This window comes from Nuphar pumila, chromosome 13, assembly GCF_984573655.1.
Source record: "Nuphar pumila chromosome 13, dmNupPumi1.hap1.1, whole genome shotgun sequence".
Classification (NCBI taxonomy): Eukaryota; Viridiplantae; Streptophyta; class Magnoliopsida; order Nymphaeales; family Nymphaeaceae; genus Nuphar; species Nuphar pumila.
In genome coordinates this window covers 73850843-73877654 of record NC_143261.1, presented here as the reverse complement: position 1 = coordinate 73877654, position 26812 = coordinate 73850843, and the positions used below count along the sequence as shown (strand labels likewise).

The window sequence follows — 26812 nt, the reverse complement described above, 5'->3', positions numbered from 1 at the left end:
GGCAGAAGCTGCTCTTGCATCTGTTTATCTGATAAATCGGCTACCCTATAAAAACATGAACAATATCTCGCCTTTTGAAAAACTCTATACTAAAGAACCTGACTATAGTCGATTAAGAATATTTGGTTGTAAATGATGTGTTCTTACTGATAAGAACGATAAGCTCTCACCTAAAGCGATTTCATGTGCTTTTCTTGGATATTCCGAAACTCATAAGGGGTTTCATTGTTATGATATCAAGAATGATAAGTTGTATGTCTCCAAAAATGTGAGTTTTCTGGAAAATGTTAATGGTTTTGAAAAAGGTGAATCCTGTGAAGATAACATGGATTATTTTTTCCTATTTGAAATGTTAGCTCATGAGGATAGTGATGATGTTCTTACTCCTAATAATATCAATGAAAATGAAGATAGTTCCCCTCCTCTTCCCTTGGTACCTCAACATAGTAATCAAGAAGATTTAAGAGAACCTATAACATATATCCATAGAAATAGAAGTAATTTCAGGACTGCTATTGAAAAATACAGTGAACCTAGTAGTTCTAGTTCAACAAATGATGATCTACGAAGAACTGAGAGAAGCAGAAGAGTACCCTCTAGGTTTGTCTCATTTGATTCTTTTTAACCCAGATATAGGGCTTGTCTTAGCGCTATTCACTCTTACTTTGAACCAAGGAATTTTAAAGAAGCTAAAAAATGTATAGAATGGCAAGAAGCTATGCAAAATGAACTCACTGCTCTTAGGAAAGCAGAGACATGGGAATTCCAAACTCTACCTATTGGAAAGAAAACCATAGGCTATCGTTGGGTATTTAAGGTTAAGACTAAGAGCGATGGATTTCTGGAGAGATACAAAGCTCGATTAGTTGCTTAAGGGTATAGTCAAGAGTATGGGATTGACTATGAAGAAACTTTTGCGCCCGTTGCTTGAATGGTAACTGTCTGATGTCTCATCTCTGCTGCTTCTATCAACAAATGAAACATCTATCAAATGGATGTTAAAAATGTTTTTCTAAATGGTGATTTGAATGAAGAGGTTTAAATGGATGCTCCACCTGGAATGAAGATTCCCAAAAGGAAGGTGCTTCTATTAAGGATGGTAGTCGTCCAAGGGTATTTATGTCATTGCACTGTTGTATCTCTATATTATGTATTATGCTTGTATCTCTTCATGGGTCGGGAGTTTGGGCCTGGAGCAAACTCGTTATCTATTGTTACTTCAGACCCATAAGTAATATAAAGAGTATTAGGGCACGTTCTCAACTAGAGAGAATGATATCAGCCCTTCTTTGTTGCAAACGTCTCCAACCTCTTTCTCTCTGCTGTTGCTGCGTGAATGCAACGTGGGTGATAAAACCTAACATGGTATCAAAGCAGGTTCGCCTGTAACTTCCACACAAAGTGTGCAAGACGAATTCCAACGAGAGTGCCCTGCGAGATTCAGATCTTCTGTCATAAACAGGTTGGGCGATTCATCTTTTCTTCGGTAGCCTTCATCCAACCCTAAACTGCTATCCTTAGCCATCATCCTTCTACTCTTTCATCTATCCCTTCTTATTCATCATCTACGTCATCAGACCTGGTCATCGTCAGACCTAGTATAATCTAGTATCAAGTTCTTCAACCCTAGGCCTGATCGGCAAACCCAAATTTGGTTGTCATCGGGTCTGCTCTCTTTTCTCCTTTGTTTCTATTTCTCAATACTTTAAAGGGACCCTATCTCGATACGTCTGTTGAGTTTCAATACATATCCTAAACTGCAGCAGATCTGAACTATTTCAGATTTCTTGATACGTCTGTTGGTTTTCAATACATACCCAAAACTGCGTCAGATCTGAATTATTTTGCATATTCTAGATTGTCAGATCAGATTATAACAAATCTGATTTCATATCAGACTGATTACGGTGCTTGTTGTTATCCAAAAAAAAAGAAGGAGAAACAACAAGCACGTTTACTGTAATCTTGGGCAGATTTTACACGATTTTTCACATCTATTCGCAAGATTCAAAAGAAAGAAATTGCAGAGGCTTTGAAGAAAATGAAATCAAGAAGGGCAGTTGGCCCAGATGGTATACCTATCGAGGCTTGGAAATGCTTGGGAGAGAAAGGTTTAGAATGGTTGACAAATCTTTTTAACTTGATTTGGCGAACAAATAAGATGCCTAATGAGTGGAGGAAGAGTACTTTGGTGCCTTTATATAAGAATAAGGGTGATATACAAGATTGCACAAACTATCGTGGTATAAAACTCATGAGTCATACTATGAAACTTTGGGAGAGGGTGATTGAGTTTAGGTTGAGGAAGGTTGTCATGGTATCGGAGAATCAATTTGGTTTTATGCCTGGAAGATCAACTATGGAAGCTATACATCTTCTTAGACAACTTATTGAAAGATATAGAGAGAGGAACAAAGATTTGCATATGGTTTTTATTGATTTAGAGAAGGCATACGATAGAGTACCTAGGGACGTTCTCTGGTGGACAATGATGAAGAAAGGTGTTTCTCTCAAGTACATTAGTATAATTAAAGATATGTATGAAGGAGTAGTAACCAATGTCCGCACTTGTGGAGGGGTGACAACCAATTTTCCGATAACGGTTGGGTTACATCAAGGATCTGCTTTAAGCCCTTTCCTATTTGCGATAGTGATGGATGAGCTTACGAGATCAATTCAAGAAAATGTACCGTGGTGTATGTTGTTTGCTGATGATATTGTTTTGATTGATGAGTCTAGAGCTGGGGTTAATGCTAAGTTAGAATTATGGAGACAGACATTGGAAGCTAGAGGTTTTAAGTTGAGTAAGAGTAAGACTGAATATATGGAATGTCGGTTTAGTAAGCAACGAAGTAGTGATGGGAGTGTAGTGAAGCTTGGTGAGCAAGATATACCGGTGAATGATTATTTCAAATATTTGGGATCCATCATTCAAAAGTATGGAGAAATTGATGGAGATGTAAATCATAGGATAAAAGGTTGGGTGGATGAAATGGAAAAGTGCTACTGGAGTGTTGTGCGATCGTAGAATGCCATTGCGGTTGAAGGGAAAGTTTTATAGGACGACTATTAGACCCGCTTTACTATATGGTACGGAATGTTGGGCTGCCAAGAGACATCATATTCAAAAAATGAGTGTAGCTGAGATGCGGATGCTTAGATGGATGTGTGGAAATACAATAAAAGATAAGATTCGGAACGAAGAGATACGTAAGAAGGTAGGTGTTGCACCCATTGAAAATAAGATGCGAGAGAATCGTTTACGGTGGTTTGGACATATTCGGCGAAGGCCTAATGATGCTCCAGTTAGAAGGTTGGAGAAATGGGAAAATATATTAGTTAAAAGAGGTCGGGGTAGGCCTAGGAAGACTTGGATGGAGATGATAGGAAAGGATATGAATGCTTTGAACCTCACCGAGGACATGGCGTTGGATAGAAATGATTGGAGGAAAAGGATTCATGTGGAAGACCCAAAATTAATTTCTTTTTTGGTTCATATCGCTGACCCCAATTGTTTTGGGATGAAGGCGTAGTTGTTGTTGTTGTTGTTGTTATTCACAAATTTTTCAGTCTTATCCTCACCCACTGTTCTTCCTTCTTCTTTCATCATTATGGATTCTTCCTCTTTGCCCTCTAGTTTTCTCGGACATCTCATTTTTGAAAGGCTCAACAATTCAAATTACTTGACCTGAAAAAGACAGATCCTGCCATTTATTAGGAGTCTGGATCTCTCTGGGCACCTTGATGGGACAGTCTGCGCACCACCCGAGTTCATCACGCAGGAACAACAGGGTGACAAAGGAGATGCCTCCAGCACGGTAAGTCGCAATCCAGATTTCACATCATGGAGGAAGAGAGACCAAACAGTAGCATACATTACCTCCACACTCTCTCAAGAGGTATTGGTGAGTATTCCCGATGAATGCTCTGCTTTGGAGTTGTGGCAGAAGTTAGCTAAGACATATTCACAGATTTCGGAGGCCAGGATTCTTCATTTGAAAAGAGAGTTCCAACTGTTAAAGAAGGAAAGCCTTACTGTGACAGAGTACATGAATCGAGTCACGACTATCACAGATCAATTAGCTATGGTGGGCTGTGAGATCCCTGATAGAGAAAAGGTGCAACAAACGTTGAATGGTCTTGGACCCGATTATCACATGTTGGTTACATCATTGCTCTGTCTGCCATCATTACCAAACCTTGAAGATCTTCGTGCAAAGCTACTACAGTATGAAGTCACCATTAAAGGGGAGACCTTTCCAAATCACAGCAGTCACGAGGTAATGATCACAGGGGTAGGATCAAAAAGGGGGTGGAAATCCTTCCGTGGAGGACGTGGTCAAGGAAGAGCTAATTTTGGAGGACGTGGATTATTGCCTACTCCAAATAATCAATTCAACTCATTTTCCAACAATCAAGACTCCAGACATATACCGACATGCTATTTATGTAATAAGAGAGGACACATTAAGGCAAATTGCTGGCATAACCCTCAAAACAAAGGAAAGATGAATGGGGCTACACTTCCCAACAAAGGAAAAGAAATAGGGGGACCGAAGGATGAGGATAAGGACAATGTGAAGAACCACTTGATTTCTGCACTTTCAGGGTTGAGTTTCAAACAGAATGAACAAGGAACATGGTATATTGACTCTGGGGCGGCAGCACATGTTACAGGTGATGTTGGTAAGATCTCAAAACCAATTTCCTATTTTGGAAAATTCAGCATTAAGACTGGTGATGGTACTCTTCACCCTATATCACATGTTGGAACCGTTGACCTTCCTCTTTCTAATTCCTCCCTAACTTTGCCTAATGTTTACCATTCCCCGGGCATAGTTAAAAATATTGTTTCTGTGTCTAAACTTGTTGACGATACTAACTCTTCTGTTGAATTTACTCCTTCTGTATGTGTTAAGGACCTTCTTAATAAGAAGACGCTCGTTAAAGGGGAGCGACAAGGAAATATGTATGTCCTCGAGGAGTCTCCATCTTCAGTTCGTGTTGCTTCACCATCTTCAGTTTGTGTTACTTCACCAATCTCATCAATTGTTCAGTCAAAATTGTCTCAAGATTGTCTTAGTTTGTCTAAGTGTAATAAGCCAGAAGTTTGGCATCGTCGATTGGGTCATTGTGGTCGTTCGTTTATTGAAAAGCTTGTGTCAGAAGGGCTTGTTCCAGAGTTTAGTTTGAATAAAAGATCAGAAGAACCTCTTTGTTCCAGTTGTCAGTTATGTAAGAGTCATGTACTCCCCTTTCATTCAATAAATCAAAGAGCTTCAATTCCTTTTGAAATCATATATTCTGATGTTTGGGGCCCTGCTCCCCAAACCTCCTTGGCAGCCGCTATTATGTCATTTTCATTGATAGTTATTCTAGATTCACCTGGATATATTTTATGAAACACAAATCTGAAGTATTCAAAATCTTTTGTTTGTTCCATGATCTTGTTTATAATCAATTTTCATCCAAAATCCAACATCTCCAATGTGATGGAGGAGGAGAGTATTTATCACATGAATTTACTGAATTTCTCCAAAAGAATGGAATTAATCGTCGTATATCTTGCCCACATACACCACAACAAAATGGTGTTGTTGAAAGAAAACACAGGCACATCGTGGAAAGTGCCTTAAGTATGCTCCACGACTCCTGTGTTCCCTTGAGTTTATGGACAGAAGCTTTCCACACAGCGACATATGTCATAAATTGTTTGCCTATGAAATTGCTTAAAGATAGATCTCCATATTTTACTCTTTTTCAAAGACACCCTGATTATAACGAAATGCGAGCCTTTGGTTGTGTCTGTTATGTTCCCATTGACAGTTCTCAACGTGACAAGTTTCAAGACAAGGCATGCAAGTGCTATTTTGTTGGTTATGCTGACCAGTACAAAGGGTATCGGTGCTATGACCCAACCTCTCGTCGCATTAAAGTCTCACAGAATGTTGTGTTTGATGAGTTCATTGTTGGGGAATCAGACAGAGCAGCAAAGCAGAGTCAGGGAGAGAAGCAAGCAGAGCAGAGAAAAAGGGATGAAGTGTATGAACCGTGGATGGCTGCAGAACTTTTTGATCAGACGGAAACACGAGATGACTGTTCGTGTAAATCACCAACTATTGCGCAAGAAGAGGCCGACAAAAATTCTCAGATGGAGGGAGTCACAGATTCCCAGTTGAGTGTACCATCTACGTCTGATGGTAATACAAGATTTCAGGGACTTGTCTATACAAGAAGAAATGGCCACAACAATGACTCATGCCCTGACGTTCAGCCTCGAAGGTCTGAAAGAGCCCGTCATCCCATTGAAAGATGGGCAAGTTATGATAACTTCTCCATGGATTTACAATTGTTTATTTCCCAGATTGAAAAACAAGGGGAACCGAATAATTTTGTAGATGCATCTAGATCAAACAGGTGGATAGAGGCCATGAACGAAGAAATGCAAGTGTTGCACGAATGTGGAACTTGGGAAATTGTTCCACGACCTTCGCACAAAAATGTTGTAGGATCCAAGTGGGTCTACAAAATCAAATACAGGCCTGATGGATCTGTTGAACGGTATAAAGCACGTCTTGTGGCTAAGGGTTTCACTCAAGAATATGGACAAGACTATGATGAGACATTCAGTCCAGTTATTAAAATGGGTACTATTCGACTGGTTCTATGCTTGTGATGGACTCTCTGTCAGCTTGATGTCAAGAATGCTTTCTTGCATGGCGATCTAAAGGAAGAAGTGTACATGGAACAACCACCTGGATATGCAGAACATGGTCCCAGTTCACATGTCTGAAAATTACGAAGGGCTATTTATGGTTTGAAACAAGCATCTCGCTCATGGTTTGATAGTTTTTCGCTCGAAATTCAGCAACATGGGTTTCTCAGATCTCAACTTGATCACTCCCTGTTTATCTATCGGCATCAACAGGTCAGCACTCTACTTCTTATATATGTAGACGATATTATTCTCACTAGGGATGGCAGTGGACCGGGGGAAAGCGGGGCCCCGCCCCGCCTCGCCCCGTTTGGACCGGGGATGAAGGGTATGAAACGGGGATGGAGGCGGGGATGAAGGTTAAAATCCATCCCCGTCCGGGGGTGGAGGCGGGGATGGACTGGCACGTTCCCCCGCCCCGCCCCGCCCCGCCCCATCCCCGCCCCGGCCCCGCCCCGGCCCATCCCCGCCCCGCCCCCGGCCCATCCCCGTCCCGGCCCCGCCCCATCCCCGCCCCCAACTCAGATGAACTGTTTACTAACCCTAACTCCCTTCCCTAATTTCCTAACCCTGGAGCCGGGCGACGTTACTGTGCACGTAGGACGCCGGGTTCTCGATAGCGTACCGGACTCCGGCCTGGGCGGCGAGGTGCATCACGTGGGTGAAGGCGACGAGGTCGAAGAGCTTGGCCAGGAGCCGGGCGTCGTTGATGTCGCCGGCGATGACGAAGACGCCGTGGTCGCCGAGGATTCGACGGCGGGCCTTCTTGAGCGAGGGGTCGTAGTAGTCGTTGAAGTTGTCGAGGCCGACGACACCGTCACCGCGCTTCCGGAGGGCGAGCGAGACGTGGGTGCCGACAAAGCCAGCGGCGCCGGTGACGAGCACGCTCATCCCGCGGGGTCGGGGACGGGGGCGGGGTCGGGACGGGGACGGGGGCGGGGGCGGGGCGGGGACGGGGACGGGGCGGGGACGGGGACGGGGCGGGGGTGGAGGACATGAAACGGGGATGAAGGCGGGGGTGGAGGATAAAATCCATCCCCGCCGCGGAGGCGGGGCGGGGGTGGAGGATAAAATTTTGAGGCGGGGCGGGGGTGGAAACCTTGTCCCCCGCCCCGCCCCGCCCCACTGCCATCCCTAATTCTCACCGGCAATTCGGATGAGCACATAGAGATCATCAAGGACTTACTGGGAAGAAAATTTAAAATGAAAGATTTAGGCATATTGCGCTATTTTTGGGGAGTAGAAGTGGATCAACAAAATGAAACCTTATCCCTAACTCAACATAAATACACAATGGATTTATTGGATAAAGCAGGGATGAGAGATTGTAGGCCGTTGTCTACTCCTAGTGTGTTGAATCATAAGCTCAGTGCCTAAGATGGAGAACCCTATCGTGATCCCAAGCAGTATCGTAGCCTTGTGGGAATGCTTCAGTACCTTACTTTTACTAGGCCTGATATTGTCTATGCAGTAAATCAGGTATCTCAGTTTATGCATGATCCCCGTACCGAACACATGAATGCAGTTAGAAGGATTCTTCGATATTTAAAAGACACGATTGGAGATGGCTTACTTTATCATCGGTCTCAGGTTAAGGGGAGCAAACATCAAATCACTGTATATTCAGATGCAGATTGGGTTGGAGATCCAGATGACAGAAAATCAGTTTCGGGATACTGTGTGTTTATCGATGGAAATCTGGTGGGGTGGAGTAGCAAGAAGCAACGAGTCGTTGCCCGATCCAGTACAGAGGCAGAATATCGGTCTATGGCGGCAGCCACCGCAGAAATCACTTGGATGAGGCATATATTGGACGAGATAGGAGAAAAGTTTTTGCCTGCTACACTCCACTGTGATAATCAAAGTGCCATTCAAATTTCGTTTAACCCCATTTATCACGGTCGTACTAAACATATAGAAATTGATCAGCACTTCATTCGTCAGAAAATTGAAGATGGAGAAATTGACCCAGTGTACATCTCCACTGAAGATCAAGTTGCAGGTTTGTTTACCAAGGGTCTCACTAGTATACGTTTTTGGTACTTAAAGGGCAAGTTGTCCATGGTTCAAAACCGTGCACAACTTGAGGGCGGGTATTAAGGATGGTAGTCGTCCAAGGGTATTTATGTCAGTGCACTGTTGTATCTCTATATTATGTATTATGCTTGTATCTCTTCATGGGTCGGGAGTTTGGGCCTGGAGCAGACCCGTTATCTATTGTTACTTCAGACCCATAAGTAATATAAAGAGTATTAGGGCACGTTCTCAACTAGAGAGAATGATATCAGCCCTTTTTTGTTGCAGACGTCTCCAACCTCTTTCTCTCTGTTGCTGCTGCGTGAATGCAACGTGGGTGATAAAACCTAACAGCTTCGCCTTAGGAAAGCCCTTTATGGCTTAAAACAAGCCCCTAAGGCTTGGTATGATAGGTTTAACTCTATAATGATAGAAAATGGTTTTTCATCTTGTTTTACTGATACTGCTTTATGTGTTAAGAAATCTAATGTAAGGATTGTTATTTTGCTTCTATATGTGGATGATATGCTTATAACCGGAAGTGATTCTAAAAGGGTTAAAAGCATAAAATCAATTTTAAAGAATAAGTTTGAAATGTCTGACTTGGGATTTCTAACTTATTTTTTGGGTATTAAAGTAGCTTACTCTCATAAAGTGTATTTTTTGTCTGAAACTAAGCTTGCGTCTGAGATTATTGACAGGTCAGGTATTACTGATGATAAGATTTGTGAAACTCCTGCTATAGTAGGAGCTAAAATGAAGATTGATGATGGTGTTCTTCTCTCCAATCTTACTCCCTACAAACAGCTTGTAGGATCGTTGATGTATTATTACAAGACCAGATATCTCAATGCAGTTCATACAACAAGTCAGTTTCAACATGCACCAACCTCCGTTCACATGAGTGTTATTTTACGAGTTGTAAGATACATAAAGAGCACTCTAAATAAGGGAGTTTTCTTATCCTCTTCCTCTGATTTAAAATTAATTGCATATATTGACTCTGATTGGGGAGGTGACCCAAATAACCGTCACTCCACCACTAGTTTTTGTGTGTTCTTAGGAGATTCACTGATTTTATGGAGATGTAAGAAGCAGCAAAAGGTGTCTCTATCATCAACTGAAGCCGAATATCGTGTCATGGCGACTACTACTATGGAAATTGTATGGATCCATCAGTTGCTGGAAGATATGGGGATCACAATAGAAGGGTCCACCAAGCTATGCTGTGACAACAAAAGTGTGATTTATATTGCTAAGAATCACACTTTCCATGAGCGGACCAAACACATAGAAATGAATTGTCATTATGTTCGTGAGGCGTATCTCAAAGGAGTTATTGACCTTCCATATGTCACATCAGAATATCAGTTGGCGGATTTCTTCACTAAAGCTTTGTGTGCTCCGCACTTCAACTTCCTTCTCAGCACACTTTCGGTCATCCTGCCCTAAGTTTGAGGGGGGTGTTAAATTATGTGATCAAATCATGTAATGTTATATATATATATATATATATTATATAAAGTAATACATATACATATATTAATATATATGTATCTACTTATTATATATATATATAATATATATTTCTTCTAGTAGTAGTCGTAGGGGTAGTTTAGTCCTTTTACACATATTCAATTTCTTGAATATGATTGTAATTTATTTTTGCAATTTCTTTTTCTTTTTTTTCTTAAATCTTTTTTATTATTTTGTACAATGTACCTTACCTTGGAGGGGCCAACACACTAGCCATTGGACCCCCTCCAACGGTCACATTTTGTGACTATTGGAGGGGCTCCAACGACTATATGTGGAGCCCCTCCCAAGGCTCTCTTGCCCTATAAATAAAGGCTTCTCCCTTTGTATTTCTAAGGCTTTGGGATTATAGCCCAAGCTTGTGTTAGTGAAACTTATGACTTTTGGGTTCGTATTTGTGCATTTGTGAGTTTGTGTTGTGCATTGTGTGCACAAGAGTTTCAAGTGTTCTTGTTGGGCGTTTGTATACGCATTTATTTTCAAGAATATTGTAATATTGTTCGTATTATCTTGTTGGAGATACTTTCACATATACATCTCTCAACATGTATATGTATACGCATATACAATAATACATGTATATATATTATATATATTGTAATTTTACACCTTTTATTTTTCTTTATTTTTTGGTCTTTTTCCTTTTCAGGACTTGGTCAACCATGGGTTGACTAGTCGTTGGGGCTAGTCCAACGGCTATAATGGGCTCTCTTTTGAGCCCATTTTGGCCCTCTTGTTTGTGTATATAAAGGGGATGAATCCCCTGTTTCTTGTAAGGCTTTTACAATCTTATTGGTGATTGAATAAAATATTATTTAATATTTGACAGTGTTTTTTTGTGTATCCCCATTGTGGGTATTGTGAGTGTGCTCTTTGTTAGCCCATTTGAGTTTTGTGTTGGTGGACATTTACAAAGACTCACACTCATTTCATGACAATTCACGTGTGATCTTTTGAGATCTTGCGTAACTTGTGTTTGAATTTTCTTTGATATGCTCTTATGTGAAACCTAAATACTTTATTTGTGTATGGGGGTTTTTTCTTTTGTGATCATGAGTATTTTGTTATTTTTGGAAATTTAAGTTAGTATACATGATTTTGCCTTATTGATATATGATATGTGTGCACTTGTAATTGTCTTATATTTTACATATACATTAATGAATGATTTTAACTCCGCCTGTTTATAACTGTTTAGTTATACACTGCCGCTCCCAAGCCCGGATAAAGGAGGAGGGTTGCGGTAGGCCTGTGACAGCCAGCATAAAAACTTAGTCATACCCTATGAATATGAACCAATATGAGAATTTCGTTGGGGCGTTCCATACTGAGCGACGCGCTGTACTTTATAGGCTCGGAGGCAGTGATAAATGAGCAAGGGTTGCTAGGTCGTCGCCCGAAAGCGATGCGTCACACCGACGCCCGGGTGTGGTGTCAAATAGGCAAGGGTTCCCTCACTTTGTTGGACGGGTGGGGGTAAAGAAGTTAGTCCAAGACCATAAAATTAGGTTAGCCACTTGGAACATAGGATCTTTAACTGGTAAGTTGGTAGAGTTAGTAGATGTTATGTGTAGGAGAAAGATTGATATTTTATGTCTACAAGAGACCAAATGGGTAGGTGAGAAAGCAAAAGTGATAGAACCTTAGTGATATAAGATTTGGTATACAGGAATAAATAGGAATAGGAATGGAGTAGGGATTGTTATGAGTCGTGAGTTTATAGATAATGTAGTTGATGTCCGTAGGAAGGGTGATAGGATTTTACTTATTAAATTAGTATTAGGTACGAATATTATTAATATTATTAGTGTTTATGCACCTCAAGTAGGTTTAGATGATTCCATTAAGCGTCAATTTTGGGAAGATTTAGATGGAGTAGTACAAGGGATATCTTATGGAGAAAGGCTTTTCATCGGCGGTGACCTTAATGGGCATGTAGGCATTAGTAGGGATGGATTTGAGAGTATCCATGGAGGCTATGGTATAGGAGAAAGAAATGAAAGTGGAGAAAGGATTTTAGATTTTGGTTTGTCCTATGATATGATCTTAGCAAACACTTGGTTTAGGAAGAGGGAGTCTCACCTAGTAACATTTAAAAGTGGGGTTAATACGAGTCAGATAGATTTTTTCCTACTTAGAAAGAGAGATAGGGGTTGTTGCATCGATTGTAAGGTTATACCGGGAGAAAGTGTAGCTACACAACATAGAGTCTTAATTTTAGATCTTAGAATTAGACAATACCGCAAAAGAGATAGACATATGGTAGATCCTAGAATTAAGTGGTGGGCACTGAAAGAAGCTAAACAAGGAATGTTTGTAGAGCGGGTAGTTAAGGAAGTTGATTGGTGTCTCGAGGAGGATTCAGAATCTATGTGGAATAAGATAGTGGGTGGCATGAGAAAGGTGACTAAGGAGGTATTGGGTGAGTCTAAAGGCGGTGCACCGCTAGGTAAAGATACATCGTGGTGGAACGAGGATGTCAAATTAGCTATTAAGGTTAAAAGAGAGTGTTATAGAAATCTAAGTAAAAATCATGATAATGAGAATTTGGAGAAGTATATGATAGCAAAGAAGGAAGCTAAAAAAAGTAGTTCGGAACGCGAGGGATAAGGTATATAAGGAGGTTTATGACAAGTTGGATACCAAAGAGGGTGAGAAGGATATTTATAGGCTTGCAAAGATTAGAGATAGGAAATCGAGGGATCTGGGTATGGTTAGATGTATCAAAGATGAAACGCAAAGGGTTTTAGTCAAAGATGAGGAGATTAAGAAGAGATGGAAAGATTATTTTGATAAACTATTTAATGAAAGTCATGCTCAAGATCTTGGAGACTTTTCAATTCCTTTTCATGAGATGAATCGTGACTTCATGCGCAAGATTCAAAAGAAAGAAATTGCAGAGGCTTTGAAGAAAATGAAATCAAGAAGGGCAGTTGGCCCAGATGGTATACCTATCGAGGCTTGGAAATGCTTGGGAGAGAAAGGTTTAGAATGGTTGACAAATCTTTTTAACAAGATTTGGCGGACAAATAAGATGCCTAATGAGTGGAGGAAGAGTACTTTGGTGCCTCTATATAAGAATAAGGGTGATATACAAGATTGCACAAACTATCGTGGTATAAAACTCATGAGTCATAGTATGAAACTTTGGGAGAGGGTGATTGAGTCTAGGTTGAGGAAGATTGTCATGATATCGGAGAATCAATTTGGTTTTATGCCTGGAAGATCAACTATGGAAGCTATACATCTTCTTAGACAACTTATTGAGAGAAATAGAGGAACAAAGATTTGCATATGGTTTTTATTGATTTGAAGAAGGCTTACGATAGAGTACCTAGGGACGTTCTCTGGTGGACAATGATGAAGAAAGGTGTTTCTCTCAAGTACATTAGTATAATTAAAGATATGTATAAAGGAGTAGTAACCAATGTCCGCACTTGTGGAGGGGTGACAACCAATTTTCCTATAACGGTTGGGTTACATCAAGGATCTGCTTTAAGCCCTTTCCTATTTGCTATAGTGATGGATGAGCTTACGAGATCAATTCAAAAAAATGTGCCGTGGTGTATGTTATTTGCTGATAATATTGTTTTGATTGATGAGTCTAGAGCTTGGGTTAATGCTAAGTTAGAATTATGGAGACAGACATTGGAAGCAAGAGGTTTTAAGTTGAGTAAGAGTAAGACAGAATACATGGAATGTCGATTTAGTAAGCAACGAAGTAATGATGGGAGTGTAGTGAAGCTTGGTGAGCACGAAATACTGGTAGATGATTCTTTCAAATATTTGGGATCTATCATTCAAAAGTATGGAGAAATTGATGGAGAAGTAAATCATAGGATAAAGGTTGGGTGGATGAAATGGAAGAGTGCAACTGGAGTGTTATGCGATCGTAGAATGCCATTGCGGTTGAAGGGAAAGTTTTATAGGACGACTATTAGGCCCGCTTTACTATATAGTACGGAATGTTGGGCTGCCAAGAGACATCATATTCAAAAAATGAGGGTAGCTAAGACGCGTATGCTGAGATGGATGTGTGGAAATACAATAAAAGATAAGATTCAGAACGAGGAGATACGTAAGAAGGTAGGCGTTGCACCCATTGAAAATAAGATGAGAGAGAATCGTTTACGGTGGTTTGGACATATTCGACGAAGGCCTAATGATGCTCAAGTTAGAAGGATGGAGAAATGGGAAAATATATTAGTTAAAAGAGGTCGGGGTAGGCCTAGGAAGACATGGATGGAGGTGATAAGAAAGGATATGAATGCTTTGAACCTCACCGAGGACATAGCATTGGATAGAAATGAATGGAGGAGAAGGATTCATGTGGAAGACCCATAATGATTTTCTTTGTTGGTTCATACCCCAATTGTTTTGGGATGAAGGCGTAGTTGTTGTTGTTGTTGTTGTATTAATGAATGATTTTGTTTATTCGTGCATGAGGTTTTAAGCATGTTTTCTTCATGTATGACTTGTTCTTTTATGAGAATTATGCACTCATCCTTGTGGAGTTTATGTTGAACTCTTTTATGAGATTTATGAATGAATATTTTGTGAATTTTGTGACTAATAAAATTAATATTTATTTTTTTACTTTGTGTGTGATCTCTCTTGCCTTTAGTGGCTTGTACTCTTTTGACTGGTGTTTATGACTTTAGTAGTTTTGTGAGTGTACTTATTCACATTAATAATTTGTGCATTCTTGACCTAGTGGGATTACATGTTTAGTGCATAGTGATCATTAATAAAATATTTATTTTTTAAAAAAGGTTTTGTAAGGGCTCTCTTTGGAGACCTTAGTAACCTTTGTGCCTTGTGATTGTGTTATTTCTTGGACTTGTGGCTCTTTGGTGAACATCATCTTACATGTTTTTACCAGAGTTGCCAGTCGGGGAAGCGGGAAGCGAGGCGCTTCCAAAATTTTAGAAAGCGAAAAGCGTGGGACGACTTAGAAGTGAACCGGAAGTGAACCATAAGCGACATAGGAAGCGAGGGAAAAGCAAAAAGAAAAAAGAAAAAAAAAACACACACAAAAATAAAAATAAAAAAAACAAGGGGAAGCATGCTTCCCAAATTTTTTTGGTGCTTCCCCACATGTTTTGAAAGCGCCACATTTTGCACTTCTGAAACGCGCTTTCCCATATGGTATAACCTATGTCACACGGACTCGGCTAGGGAGGTGCCGCACCCGAGTCGACACGCCCCGACATGAGTGCGGACACGGGTGCGGCCTCAGACACGGCCTGAAGTCGGTCAACGAGTCAAGGCCGAGTCCGCCCTTGTTTTAGACTCGGTCAACGTTGATTGAGTCCAAAAATGTCCATTTTTAGGGCAAAAAACAAAAAAATGATCTTTTTATATATTTTTTTAAAATATATATATATATAGCATGAGTCTCAAACATAAGTCCCAGAAAAAAAATATTCTTAAATATTATCATTTAATTCTCTCTCTCAATCTTAAAAGCTAATAAATTCTCATCCACGAGTACCAACACTTTTCATCCACCCAATTCTCTCTCTTATAAAAGCTAATAAATTCTCATCCAGGAGTAGCAACACTTTCTCATCCACCGAGATCTCTCTCTCTCTCTCTCTCTCTCTCTCTCTCTCTCTCTCTCTCTCTCTCTCTCTCTCTTTTTCAAATCTAGCTTTGAAAAATTAAAAGTTTTTAATGCTTTTAATTAATGTTATGAATTTTAGCAAAACTGCAAAAGATGTTTAATGCATTTACCAGAACATGCTTTTAGTTAATGCTTTTAATTAATACCTTGATGATGTTTTATTCCCATGGTAGCTAAGACTCGGCCGAGTCAATGATAAACTCAGCCGAGTTTGGTTCTAACCCAGTTATACTACTATTTTAACTCGGTTAGCTCAGGATCTGAGACAACTCGGAAGAGTCACGAGACGAGTCCCCGTGTCCAAAATTTATATAGCCGAGTTCCCGTGTCCAAAATTTTTAAAATTGCGTCGCACCCGCACCCATGTGACATAGGGTATAACGCTTCCGGTAACCCTGGTTTTTACATTGTGTTACCTCACATGGGGATTTAAAGTTTTCGTATATATATATATATATATATATATATATATATATATATATATATATATATATATATATATATATATAGATGTGTCTGTTAAAATGTACCCATCAATTGTTGTAATTAGATATATTTTATATATATAAAAGATGATACATATACATATATGATATATATGTATATGTATCCTCCTATTTATATATATAAAATATATATTTTCCTTTTGTTTAGCCGTAGGGGTATTTTAGTCTTTTCCTCTGTTTTACGCACATTCACTTTATGAATGTGATTGTAATTTATTTTATTTTTTATTTCTTTTTTCTAAAGTACCAAAAGGTACCTTGGGGGGCCCACTCAAATAGACGTTGGGCCCCTTCCAACGGTCACATTTGTGACCGTTGGAGGGGCTCCAACATCTATGAGTGGAGCCCCTCCAAGGCTCCTTTTTGTTGTTATAAATAGGGGCTCTCCCCTTTGTATTCCTTACTTCTTGAGGTAGCTTATGCTCCATTGTAATGGGGTTTTTACCCCTTGTCCATTGTTTCTTCAATGATATGCAACTTATGACTTTATGTCATATTTTTCCCTTTTTATGGGTTTTATGGGTTAGCACATTATGTGCTTGTGTTGTTTCCCTTTAATGGGTATATTTGCACTTCACGTGCATAAGTATGGGTTCATTATTGAACCCAATGTATTCCAACTCACTTTCTAACATGGTATCAGAGCGAGGTTGAGATCGAGTTGCTCTTTGGTGCATCGGGAAGCGTGGTATTCAAGAATGTGTTAAAGAAAAATGGTGAAGTATTCGGTTCTCTCTATTGTCTTTCTTATAGTTATTCGGTATGCATTTTATTTCTTTGAGTATTGTATGAAGAATGTAATATGTCCTTTTCTTTATGTGTGCTTTTTGTCATTATGTCTTTTTTGAGTTACTTGCTACTCCATTGAATCGTTTTCGTATGTTTTTCTTTGAAAAACTTTAAATGATAACTTGTTTGGCGAAAAATTAGATATATGATTGCTCAAAACTTGCTTTAATGGGTCGGTAAAAATTTATGACCGTTGGAACTTTGAATTTATATTTTAAACCTAATCTTGTTTATGAAAATACCTTTATATGAATGTTTAGTCTTTAAAGAAAGGTATGTTAAGATTAAAATGCTTGTAAAATGTAGTTTTTTGAAAAATGTTTGGCATATATGAAAAATTCCATATTATGTGTCCGTTTTATATGAGCAACATTTAATTAAGAAAGTTTTTTTATAATACCGGTTGAATTAAGTTTTAAAATGATCTTATGGAATATGGTGATTTTCTTTCCATCTTTACACTCTTAAGGATGTTTTCAACATTTAGAGAGTTCTCTCTCTTTTCAATAAGAGACATTTATATTTTTATGTTGTGATTGTCTCTTGTGGGTTTTGGTGTTTGCCCTTTTGTTTGTTCATTAGTGAATGTTGTAAGTGCTTAATGCACTCTTTTGCTTTTCCGCATATTTCATTACAAAAGTTATGGTCTTCACTAATGTTTATTGTGTACTTATTTCATTAGGAGTAGGTAATAATCTATTAAGTCATGTTTTTTTGATAAAACTTAAGAGTGTTAAATTTTTCCTCAATAAATGTTTACTTTTTATTTAAGTCATAGTACAATCTTATTTATCATAAGGTTTTGTTAATGAATCTATTTTGTTGGGATTTCTCCCACTTTAATGGAGTTTTCTCCTTCTTGGGAGTTTTTTTGTTCAAACTCTCCTTAAGGAGCCTTTCGGTCCTTATAATCTTCTTGTGAGTATATATTCTTTTATGAAGATTTCATGATTGTTTATCATTTTTAAGTTGCAATAGTAGATTTCATAAGTTTTTCGAACTTCACCATCTTTATGAATGCCTATATTGGCCTAAGTTTGTTATTTTTGAACTTCACCAACTTCACCGTTTAATTGCACCTTATGTCTTTCATAGTTAAGGCTTGTTTGTTCCAAATCGGTTCATGCACATGATGTTGCTTAATATTTCATATTATGTTGCATAGTAAGCCTTTTTTGGTGTACAAGACTTCTTTTGAAGATTAAGCATAATTCGTGTTTATGCAAAATTGTTTTGATGGATTATATCGGACCTTTGATTCAATTTGTTAATCGGTCCTCTTTGTAAAAACTTTTATTTGGAAAATGATTCCTCATGTGTTTATTGCCCTTTTGTGGCATTTATGTTTGTCCATCACATGTTATTTAATGCATCATTTATTTGGCCTTAGTATTGTTATATTAGAGATGTTTGACGAGGTGAGTTATGGGCACCTCGTGTTGTATCATTTTTAGATTGTCCACCTTCCATATTATAGATGGTTGTTGAGGTGAGTTATGGGCACCTTGGGACTCTAAAATGATTTGTTATTTGATCTCTAATTATGAGTGTGTCACTCATTTTTTCTCTTGTGCCATTGATATTATGGATGCTTCTATGTAAATGTGATGGACATATGGTATTTGAAACCTTAAATGTTTTAAGGTACATTTAAAATCAAGATGTTTTGGGATTATAGCCCAACCTTTTATTTGTTTATGAATCTTATGAGTGCATTTGCACATTTGTGATTCTGTATGTTGTGCTCGTTGTGCACATGTGTTCTTGTATTTTTTCACAAGTATTCTTGGGGTGTATGTTCACACATTTGTTCTAAAGAATATTATTTTATCGGTTGTAGTATCTTGTTGAAGATACGTTTTACTTGCATCTATTCCAAAATGTTATTATAAGTATTCTTTTTTAAAAAGGAATATTGTTTCATTCGCGGTTTATTTTCATTACAAGTTTATTGCCTCAAAAGTCTTTTTCTTTTATGCCCATTATCTAAGTGTCATCATATGTAGACAAGAATTTTATTACATCTTCGTGTGTTTTTAGCCCTTTGTTGGCTTTTGCTCTCTTGGTCTAGTAGCTAAACACACTTGTCTTGAGTGTTCTTATATGTAGACAAGACACGTTGATTCACACCATCGTGTGTGATCTTAGTCCATGTTGGCGTTTGTGTTCTTGTTCTAGTCGCTTAGATGTATGCCCATGGTTGGCTTATTTCACTCATTTCAAGTGTCATCTTATGTAGACAAGAGATGTATTATGTTTTAGCCCATGGTTGGCTTATTACTCTTGTTCTAGTAGCTGAACATACTTGGTTTTAAGTGTATTTTTACGTAGACAAGAGATACTTTTTAGTCCATGTTGGCATGTATTCTCTTGCTCTTGTCGTAGATGCACTTATTTCAAGTATTATTATATGTAGACAAGAGGTTCGTTTACACACCTTTGCGTGTGTCTTTGGCCTTTAGTGGCTTTATATTCTTGATCTAGTAGCTTATACACTTGATTTATGGGTTTTGGAGGACTAATGAGGAAGTTGTTTGTAATGAATAAACTATTATTGATATTTGCAAAATTCCATTCATGACTTGTATTTTTCAAGTAAATCATCTTTTTGATATGCATATCAAGTTGATTTCTTAGCATTTAATCTATATATTAAGTGCTTATGGTTTTTTACACCCTTCTCTTCCTTTCTTCAATAAATCCAACTTATGACTTTAAGTCATTTTCTATATTCGTGAGTTTTGTGTGTGCACATTTGGTGTTTGTGTTCTTGGCTCTTATAGTCACTCTTAAAGAGTGACTTTTTGCCCTATTGGTGCTTCCGCCTCTTCTCATTACATAAAAGTTTTTAAAAATCTTGTGAAATCTTGGGTTTATTTTGCCTAAAGTATGCTTGGAGACTTCGTTTTTCTTATTTGGAACTTCACTACATGTTTGAAGCATGTTTTAGTTCTTTGAGTATTAATTCATATAATGATTCGTATATACATATGCTCTTTATGGCCTTTTTTGGGCTCTCATTCAATAAAGCATATGTATGTTATGTCTCTTCGTAGGCTTCTTGTGGTATCCCTTAGTGGATCATTTTGTTATTCCCCATTATGGGGTTATATTTGTCCAATGGTGGACCTTATGAATGCATTATGCATTCTTGCAATTTCTGCATAATTTGCTTCCGCTCATTTTGTTTTAACATAATGTATGATTTAGAAACTTTGGTTTTCTAAATTTTTCGTTTCATACTAAAGTAACTATCATATTATACATATATTTTGCACCTTGTTAGGAATGTTCCTTTTTGAGTAAAGTGCAAAGATATTGTTTACTTGTTCTTTGTTGTTTTCTTTTCTCAGGATCTTGGAGATAGGACAAAGGGAAGTACCCTGGATGGTTCGGGCAATGGGTTCATCATTTGAAGACAATTGGAGGAAGGCTATTTCAAGTTTCATTGCATCCTTGCCGAAGCCTCTTGGAGTCGCCGAAGCCTCGTGGAGTTTTGCCCTTTTTTCAATCTTTTCGTTTCCCTGCAAAGCTTGAGGGGGGGTGTTAAAATGTACCCATCAATTGTTATAATTAGATATATTTTATATATATAAAAGATGATACATATACATATATGATATATATGTATCCTCCTATTTATATATATAAAATATATATTTTCCTTTTGTTTAGCCGTAGGGGTATTTTAGTCTTTTCCTCTGTTTTACGCACATTCACTTTATGAATGTGATTGTAATGTATTTTATTTTTATTTTTATTTTATTTTTTATTTCTTTTTTCTAAAGTACCAAAAGGTACCTTGGGGGGCCCACTCAAATAGACGTTGGGCCCCTTCCAACGGTCACATTTGTGACCGTTGGAGGGGCTCCAACGTCTATGAGTGGAGCCCCTCCAAGGCTCCTTTTTGTTGTTATAAATAGGGGCTCTCCCCTTTGTATTTCTTACTTCTTGAGGGAGCTTATGCTCCATTGTTTCTTCAATGATATGCAACTTATGACTTTATGTCATATTTTTCCCTTTTTATGGGTTTTATGGGTTAGCACATTATGTGCTTGTGTTGTTTCCCTTTAATGGGTATATTTGCACTTCACGTGCATAAGTATGGGTTCATTATTGAACCCAATGTATTCCAACTCACTTTCTAACAGTGTCCCCATACCTGTATTTTTTAAAATTGTTGTGTTATACCCTCAGTACCCACATCCATACCCGTACCCACGTGATATAGTCCTTGACTAACACAAGGAATAGAAAGAAATGAATGAATGAATTAAATGAACATAAACATGAAGGAAAAGGGAGGAAGTGAACTTTTGAAAAATTCTTTATAAAGCATAGCTTTCATCCTCTCCTTAAAATTCTACAAGCATTAATATCAGGCATAGAGAGTTTAGAAAGATAAAAGAACTGAATTAGGCATGATCTACAAAAGAAATCTACATCATGGATAAACATTTAGTAAGAGACTTGGTCAAGCACACCAATCAAACCAAATGACATCCAGACTCAACGTACTGATAGAACTCCCAGTTCACGTCAATCTTTCTAACCTGAACATGAAAGAGGATGTCCCTTGGCTTTTCAGTTAGCAACTATAATGTGGCGAGGAATGCACATGAGAAAACTGGCAAAGCTCTTATTTTGAGGTATATACAGAATTTTAATGGCTTGAAGCATGCTGATGAACTTGTTGAAATACAGAAGCCACAGTTTTAGGTGGTCTAATAAAAAAACTGTTGAGAATATTGTGTGCTAGGTGACAATTTTTTACATTAATCTGAAATGGAACATAGTTTGCTGCAATGGTCTATTTCAAATGATAAACTTTTGATGTTTCATACTGACGATCCTATATAGCCAACATTATGCAACACAAATTTTTCAAAAAGTGGATAAAAGGGAGTGTAAGACCCAAAATGAATTTTGGTTCGTGTAGAGTGTAGTGCCGAGGACATGGCGTTGGATAGAAATGATTGGAGGAAAAGGATTCATGTGGAAGACCCAAAATGAATTTCTTTTTTGGTTCATATCGCTGACCCCAATTGTTTTGGGATGAAGGCGTAGTTGTTGTTGTTTGTTGTTGTTGTTGTTTGTGGATAAAAGGGAGTGTAGAGTGTGTCAAAAAGTGTTGGTCATAGAAGAGGTAGCTTTATGACTAGAATCATGGAAATTAAAAGCTTGGAATTCTTTTGTAATTGATAATGTGTTGGATAGAGTATTTATTGGAAAAACAAAAGGATCTTAGATTGAGAACTGCATTATCACAAATGATGAAAAGTCATTTGTGTGGCAAAAGTGAAGAGTTTAATGGCTTAGAGAAGGGGATGTGGTTCAGCATTCTTTTCTGCAAGAGTCAAGAGTAGAGAACATAAACAATTCAATCATTCATGTATGTGGTATCATTTAGAATAATGTTACTTGAACGGTTGAACCACAAAAAACATTTCCAAACTCTCCTATAAAAAGATCCTGCTTGTTCAGATTCTTTGTTTCCTATGCAGGATAGTCCCATGGTTACTATGAAGAGGCCATTGATGTGGTGTTCCTCATATAAGTAAATGGATTCTCAGGTTGTTTTTGTTAGGCTTGTTGGGATATTAAAGATATAGAGGTATCTAAGACTATGAAGAAATTCATCAACACAAACAAGTGCTTTGTTTCTTGAGTAACAAGTATGTTTCAGAGAGAGAGTAGTAAACTACATAAAATTTTGATTTTGCTAAATTTATAAAAAAGATTATCATGATAAAAAGAAATTCAAAGCCAGGTTAACTGTTATCCGAACAACAAGTGCTTTGTTTCTTGAAAATCAGGTTACTAATTAAATTCCTGTCATCCAAACAGTTAAACCAAGTTTTCAATGTTTTCAAAAACCAAGTTTCTCAAATCCAGGTTTTCAAGAAACCAGGATTTTATCCAAACAGGCCAAAAATGTTTTCAAAAAGACTATCATTTTCATGAGAAGTTTAGAGCATTCTAAGTATACGATGGTTAGTAATTAATACAACGTTTTCCCAATACTGTTGAGGAATAAATGGTTAAAACAAAGCTCAGATTGTCTCCTTGATATGTTTATATTTTTCCTTAGTAACCCCAATTTGTTGTGGGGTATGAGAATATGATCTTTTTTATATACAGGTCACTTAAAATGCATATATCGTTGAAAGTAAAATGATATGTACTCTCTGCTCGAATCCCATAAAAGAATTGTGATATCTAATCGAAATTAATTGCTAACATAAATATATGTCAACAAATACATCTACTTTGTGCTTCAATAATTGTATCTTGTACAGTCATCTAGCAACTATGTCAGACAGATACTCAAGTTGACTCCCCTTTTGTATCCCTGTATATACAATAATACAAGTAATACAGAAACTCTCTAAAAATGGCCTTATCCCCATTCTACAGCCGTATTCATGTGTCAGAGTTTAGAAATATGTATTATAAGTTAGAGCACTTTTAGAAGCAGCAGGAGCAACTCCCCATACGACGGTATGAAGAATAACAAGAGAAGTAACATGTTACAAGAGGAGAATAACAAATTTTAGAAAAGCTAAGATGAACCAATCTTTTGTGCCGCAGCACTTGCTTATCCTCTGGAATTTCAATGACTTCTTTCTCTAAAACCATGGGGCATGCTCACTGGTTTTTACAAGTTTGAAAAATCAATTGATGCCTTTGTCTTCCTGCTATATTGTGTGTCTCGCCCAAGCTTAATATACACCTTCCCACGAAAGGATTCAGCTTTGGGAGCGTAAGAACAGATAGGATCGCTGTGCAATTTAAGAAACTGTATAGGTAGTGGCGAGAGGTCCACGATCTCGTTTCATCACACCATTGATACACAAAACAGGTAGAATTGACAACGAATCCTTTAAGAAAATGTTGCTAGTACTCTCGTTTTCGCCTATCAAACGACAAAACAAAAAGAATCATAAGTTGCCCTGCCGATTTGTAAGCGGCAGTAAATGAATAAAAAAATACCGGAGGAATGCAAGGTGCGAGGAAGAGCGAAATGAAGAAAAAAAAATCTGGAACGGCCTGCAAGTTATCGAGTACAACGATCACAACATGGTATCATACAAACAACGATACGACTGCTTGGTCCACGGGACACTATGTTGTTAATCACATCTTAGACCTTTTTCCTACATGACCCGATCAATTCGATCAGGCGCTTGCCGGCCTTGTTCCTACATGGACCGATCAATTCGATCAGGCGCTTGCCGGCCTTGTTCCTACATGGCCCGATCAATTCGATCAGGCGATTGCTGTCTATCTTCATCGTTACTGACCGTTCCACCATTCCAGATCGAGCAGGAAAAAACGAGAGGAGGAGAGGCAGATATAGGCAGACGGAGCAAAGGGCCCCAAAATGAACGGAGCGTATGAAAATAAATAATGAACGAAATTTTGCACATATTTAGAAACTGGCGGCAGAGACGCGCCTGAAGCGCAATTCACGGAACGGCAACTCTACTGGCAAACAACGTAAAGAGAACGAGCGAGTTACTTGTTTTGGGCCCAGCGGGGTGGTTCCAGAGCGCCTGAAGCTTTGAAACGGCAGCCATATCTCTCTCTCTCTCTCTCTCTGAAGGAAATCAGGGAGAACGACGTAGGCTCCCCTCCCCCCAAGACGAACCAGCTACGGATACCCTGGCATCGCCGTCAACGACGAATTATATAGGGAGAGAGTGCATATCAGGTAGGGCTCTTTAACCGCCGTTCATCCACCCGATGGTCAGGAACGAACCGTGCATCGCTTTGACCATGATACCAACTAACCCCTCCACGAACCTCTTGCCAAAAAACAATAACGAAAATATTAGGTAGCCTCAAGGGTGGTTGGCGTAGTGAGGTGGGCGTTGGCTGCTAGACGGGCAGTCAAGGTTCGATTCTCATCGTATCGCGCATATGTGCGAGTCAATGCGTAGCATAAGCCCCTGGAGCAGGGGGTTCTAGGCCCAGGAGTTTTACGATGCCGGCACCGTAAGTATGGTAGGCTGAGCGAGCGCGATCAGGTCTTTCGTGAGGTTTCTTGGGGTTATAATAAATCCAAAAAAAACTAAAATGGTAGGTAAGGACGCCTTTGTGCTGGAAGTTGTAAAGACTCGATCTGACATATAGATCATAGATGTGTGGAACGTGATTTATTTGCTATATATCATATTTTAAATTATATTTTTATTAATGTAAGTGAGTGGTAAAGTTTTGGCACAAGCTATTGATTTTCGAAGTTCTTAAAATGCCCACATATTGCATTCACATATTACAAAACCCATTTTCTTACTAAATAACCCATGTAAATCATGCATGTAGTTGTCTGTTTACAAAATAATTCATCAACCATAAACAAGTTGGTGATTTTTGCCCAATAGTTTTATACGTTCATTAATAGCAAACGTTTATCGTTTGCATTCAGAATGTATAAATATTTAAGACATTTGTTGGAGGTAATGTTTGCTGCCCTGGTGGGCAAGGAAATCCCTTAATGAAAAGATGTGATATTTTTTATTTTTTCAGATTCTTTTAAACATCTGAGCCTTCAAATATATATTTAGTTTAATAGAAACTGACATTTGGATAATGTTTTCACACATATGTCAGGTTTTTTAAGGGCTGAAACAGTGTACTAAATTTTCATACCTCAAAAAAAAAAATTTATCGAAAAACTATTATCCAAAGGTTGATTCCTACTATTTTGACAATGTTAAATACATCAATGAGGTCATATTTGGTCAAAGCATCCTCCCCTTATAAGCTCCAACTAGGGGGTTCCTCACCCACGAGCTATCCCCATTTGTTGTATCTAAATTGATGAATAATATACAAAAAACGATCAACTTATCAGCTACTATACAAGGCCACCGCTTGGCATTTTATTTATTACATGTATCCCTATGCCCTTGTAAGTTATATGCAAAAGACACACTTAGTTTTAAGATCAGAAATTTGACCTTTGTTTAATTACCCCAAAAAACAAAAACAAGCAAAAAAAAACTGAAATGCCTTCAACATTGATTTGTTTGAACAAAAAAAAAAGGTGATGTAAGATTAATTGTAAATAAACGAACGCTAGATTCCTTCATAAAAAAAGGAAAAAAAAAAAAAACAACCTGGATTTAGTTTTAGGCTATCTTCATCCAACTCCAAATTTAGTTATTTTGAATCCAATAAGGTCGGATTGTTGGAAAACATGGTAGGAAATGTCGACAAAGCTTCAATTAGGCGGAGACTCCAAGAAGGGTGAGACAAGAATCTAGATTTAGATTTAGGTTTCAGCAGGGTATGGGTGCACTAGGTTGGACTAGGAGGGCTGGACCCCTATTTCTTGAAGTAAGATTGGGTCTTGGACTTAAATCTAAGAGATTATGGGTTAAAGGATCTAAATCTAAGTGCCACGTAGGAGCTTGAATTTGATTGGTCGAAAGAATGACATGGCACAATCCGATCAGGCAGGGATTCAGCTTAAGCGATAAGTGAGATAGATTTGAAAAGTTGAGGGGCCTAAGCTAGGGTTTTAGAAGGTCTAAGGGATGAATTTTGGAGGTTTTGGAAAGTTTCTAGCCTTGTAAATGCGAATTGGACCCAAAATGGCCATTTTTGGGTCCAAAC

General features: G+C 38.3%; 1 protein-coding gene across 1 annotated transcript in view; it reads right to left on the bottom strand.

The window, feature by feature from the left end:
• The window catches only part of LOC149818711 (mitochondrial pyruvate carrier 4), a 46414-nt gene extending 21560 nt beyond the window's left edge, over positions 1 to 24854 (bottom strand). Inside the window, exon 1 of the mRNA XM_089985501.1 lies at positions 24711 to 24854. Coding sequence (XP_089841627.1) covers positions 24711 to 24768 — 58 coding nt within the window. The 5' untranslated portion in view covers positions 24769 to 24854. The remainder of the gene's footprint in view (positions 1 to 24710) is intronic.
• Positions 24855 to 26812: the final 1958 nt, after the last annotated feature.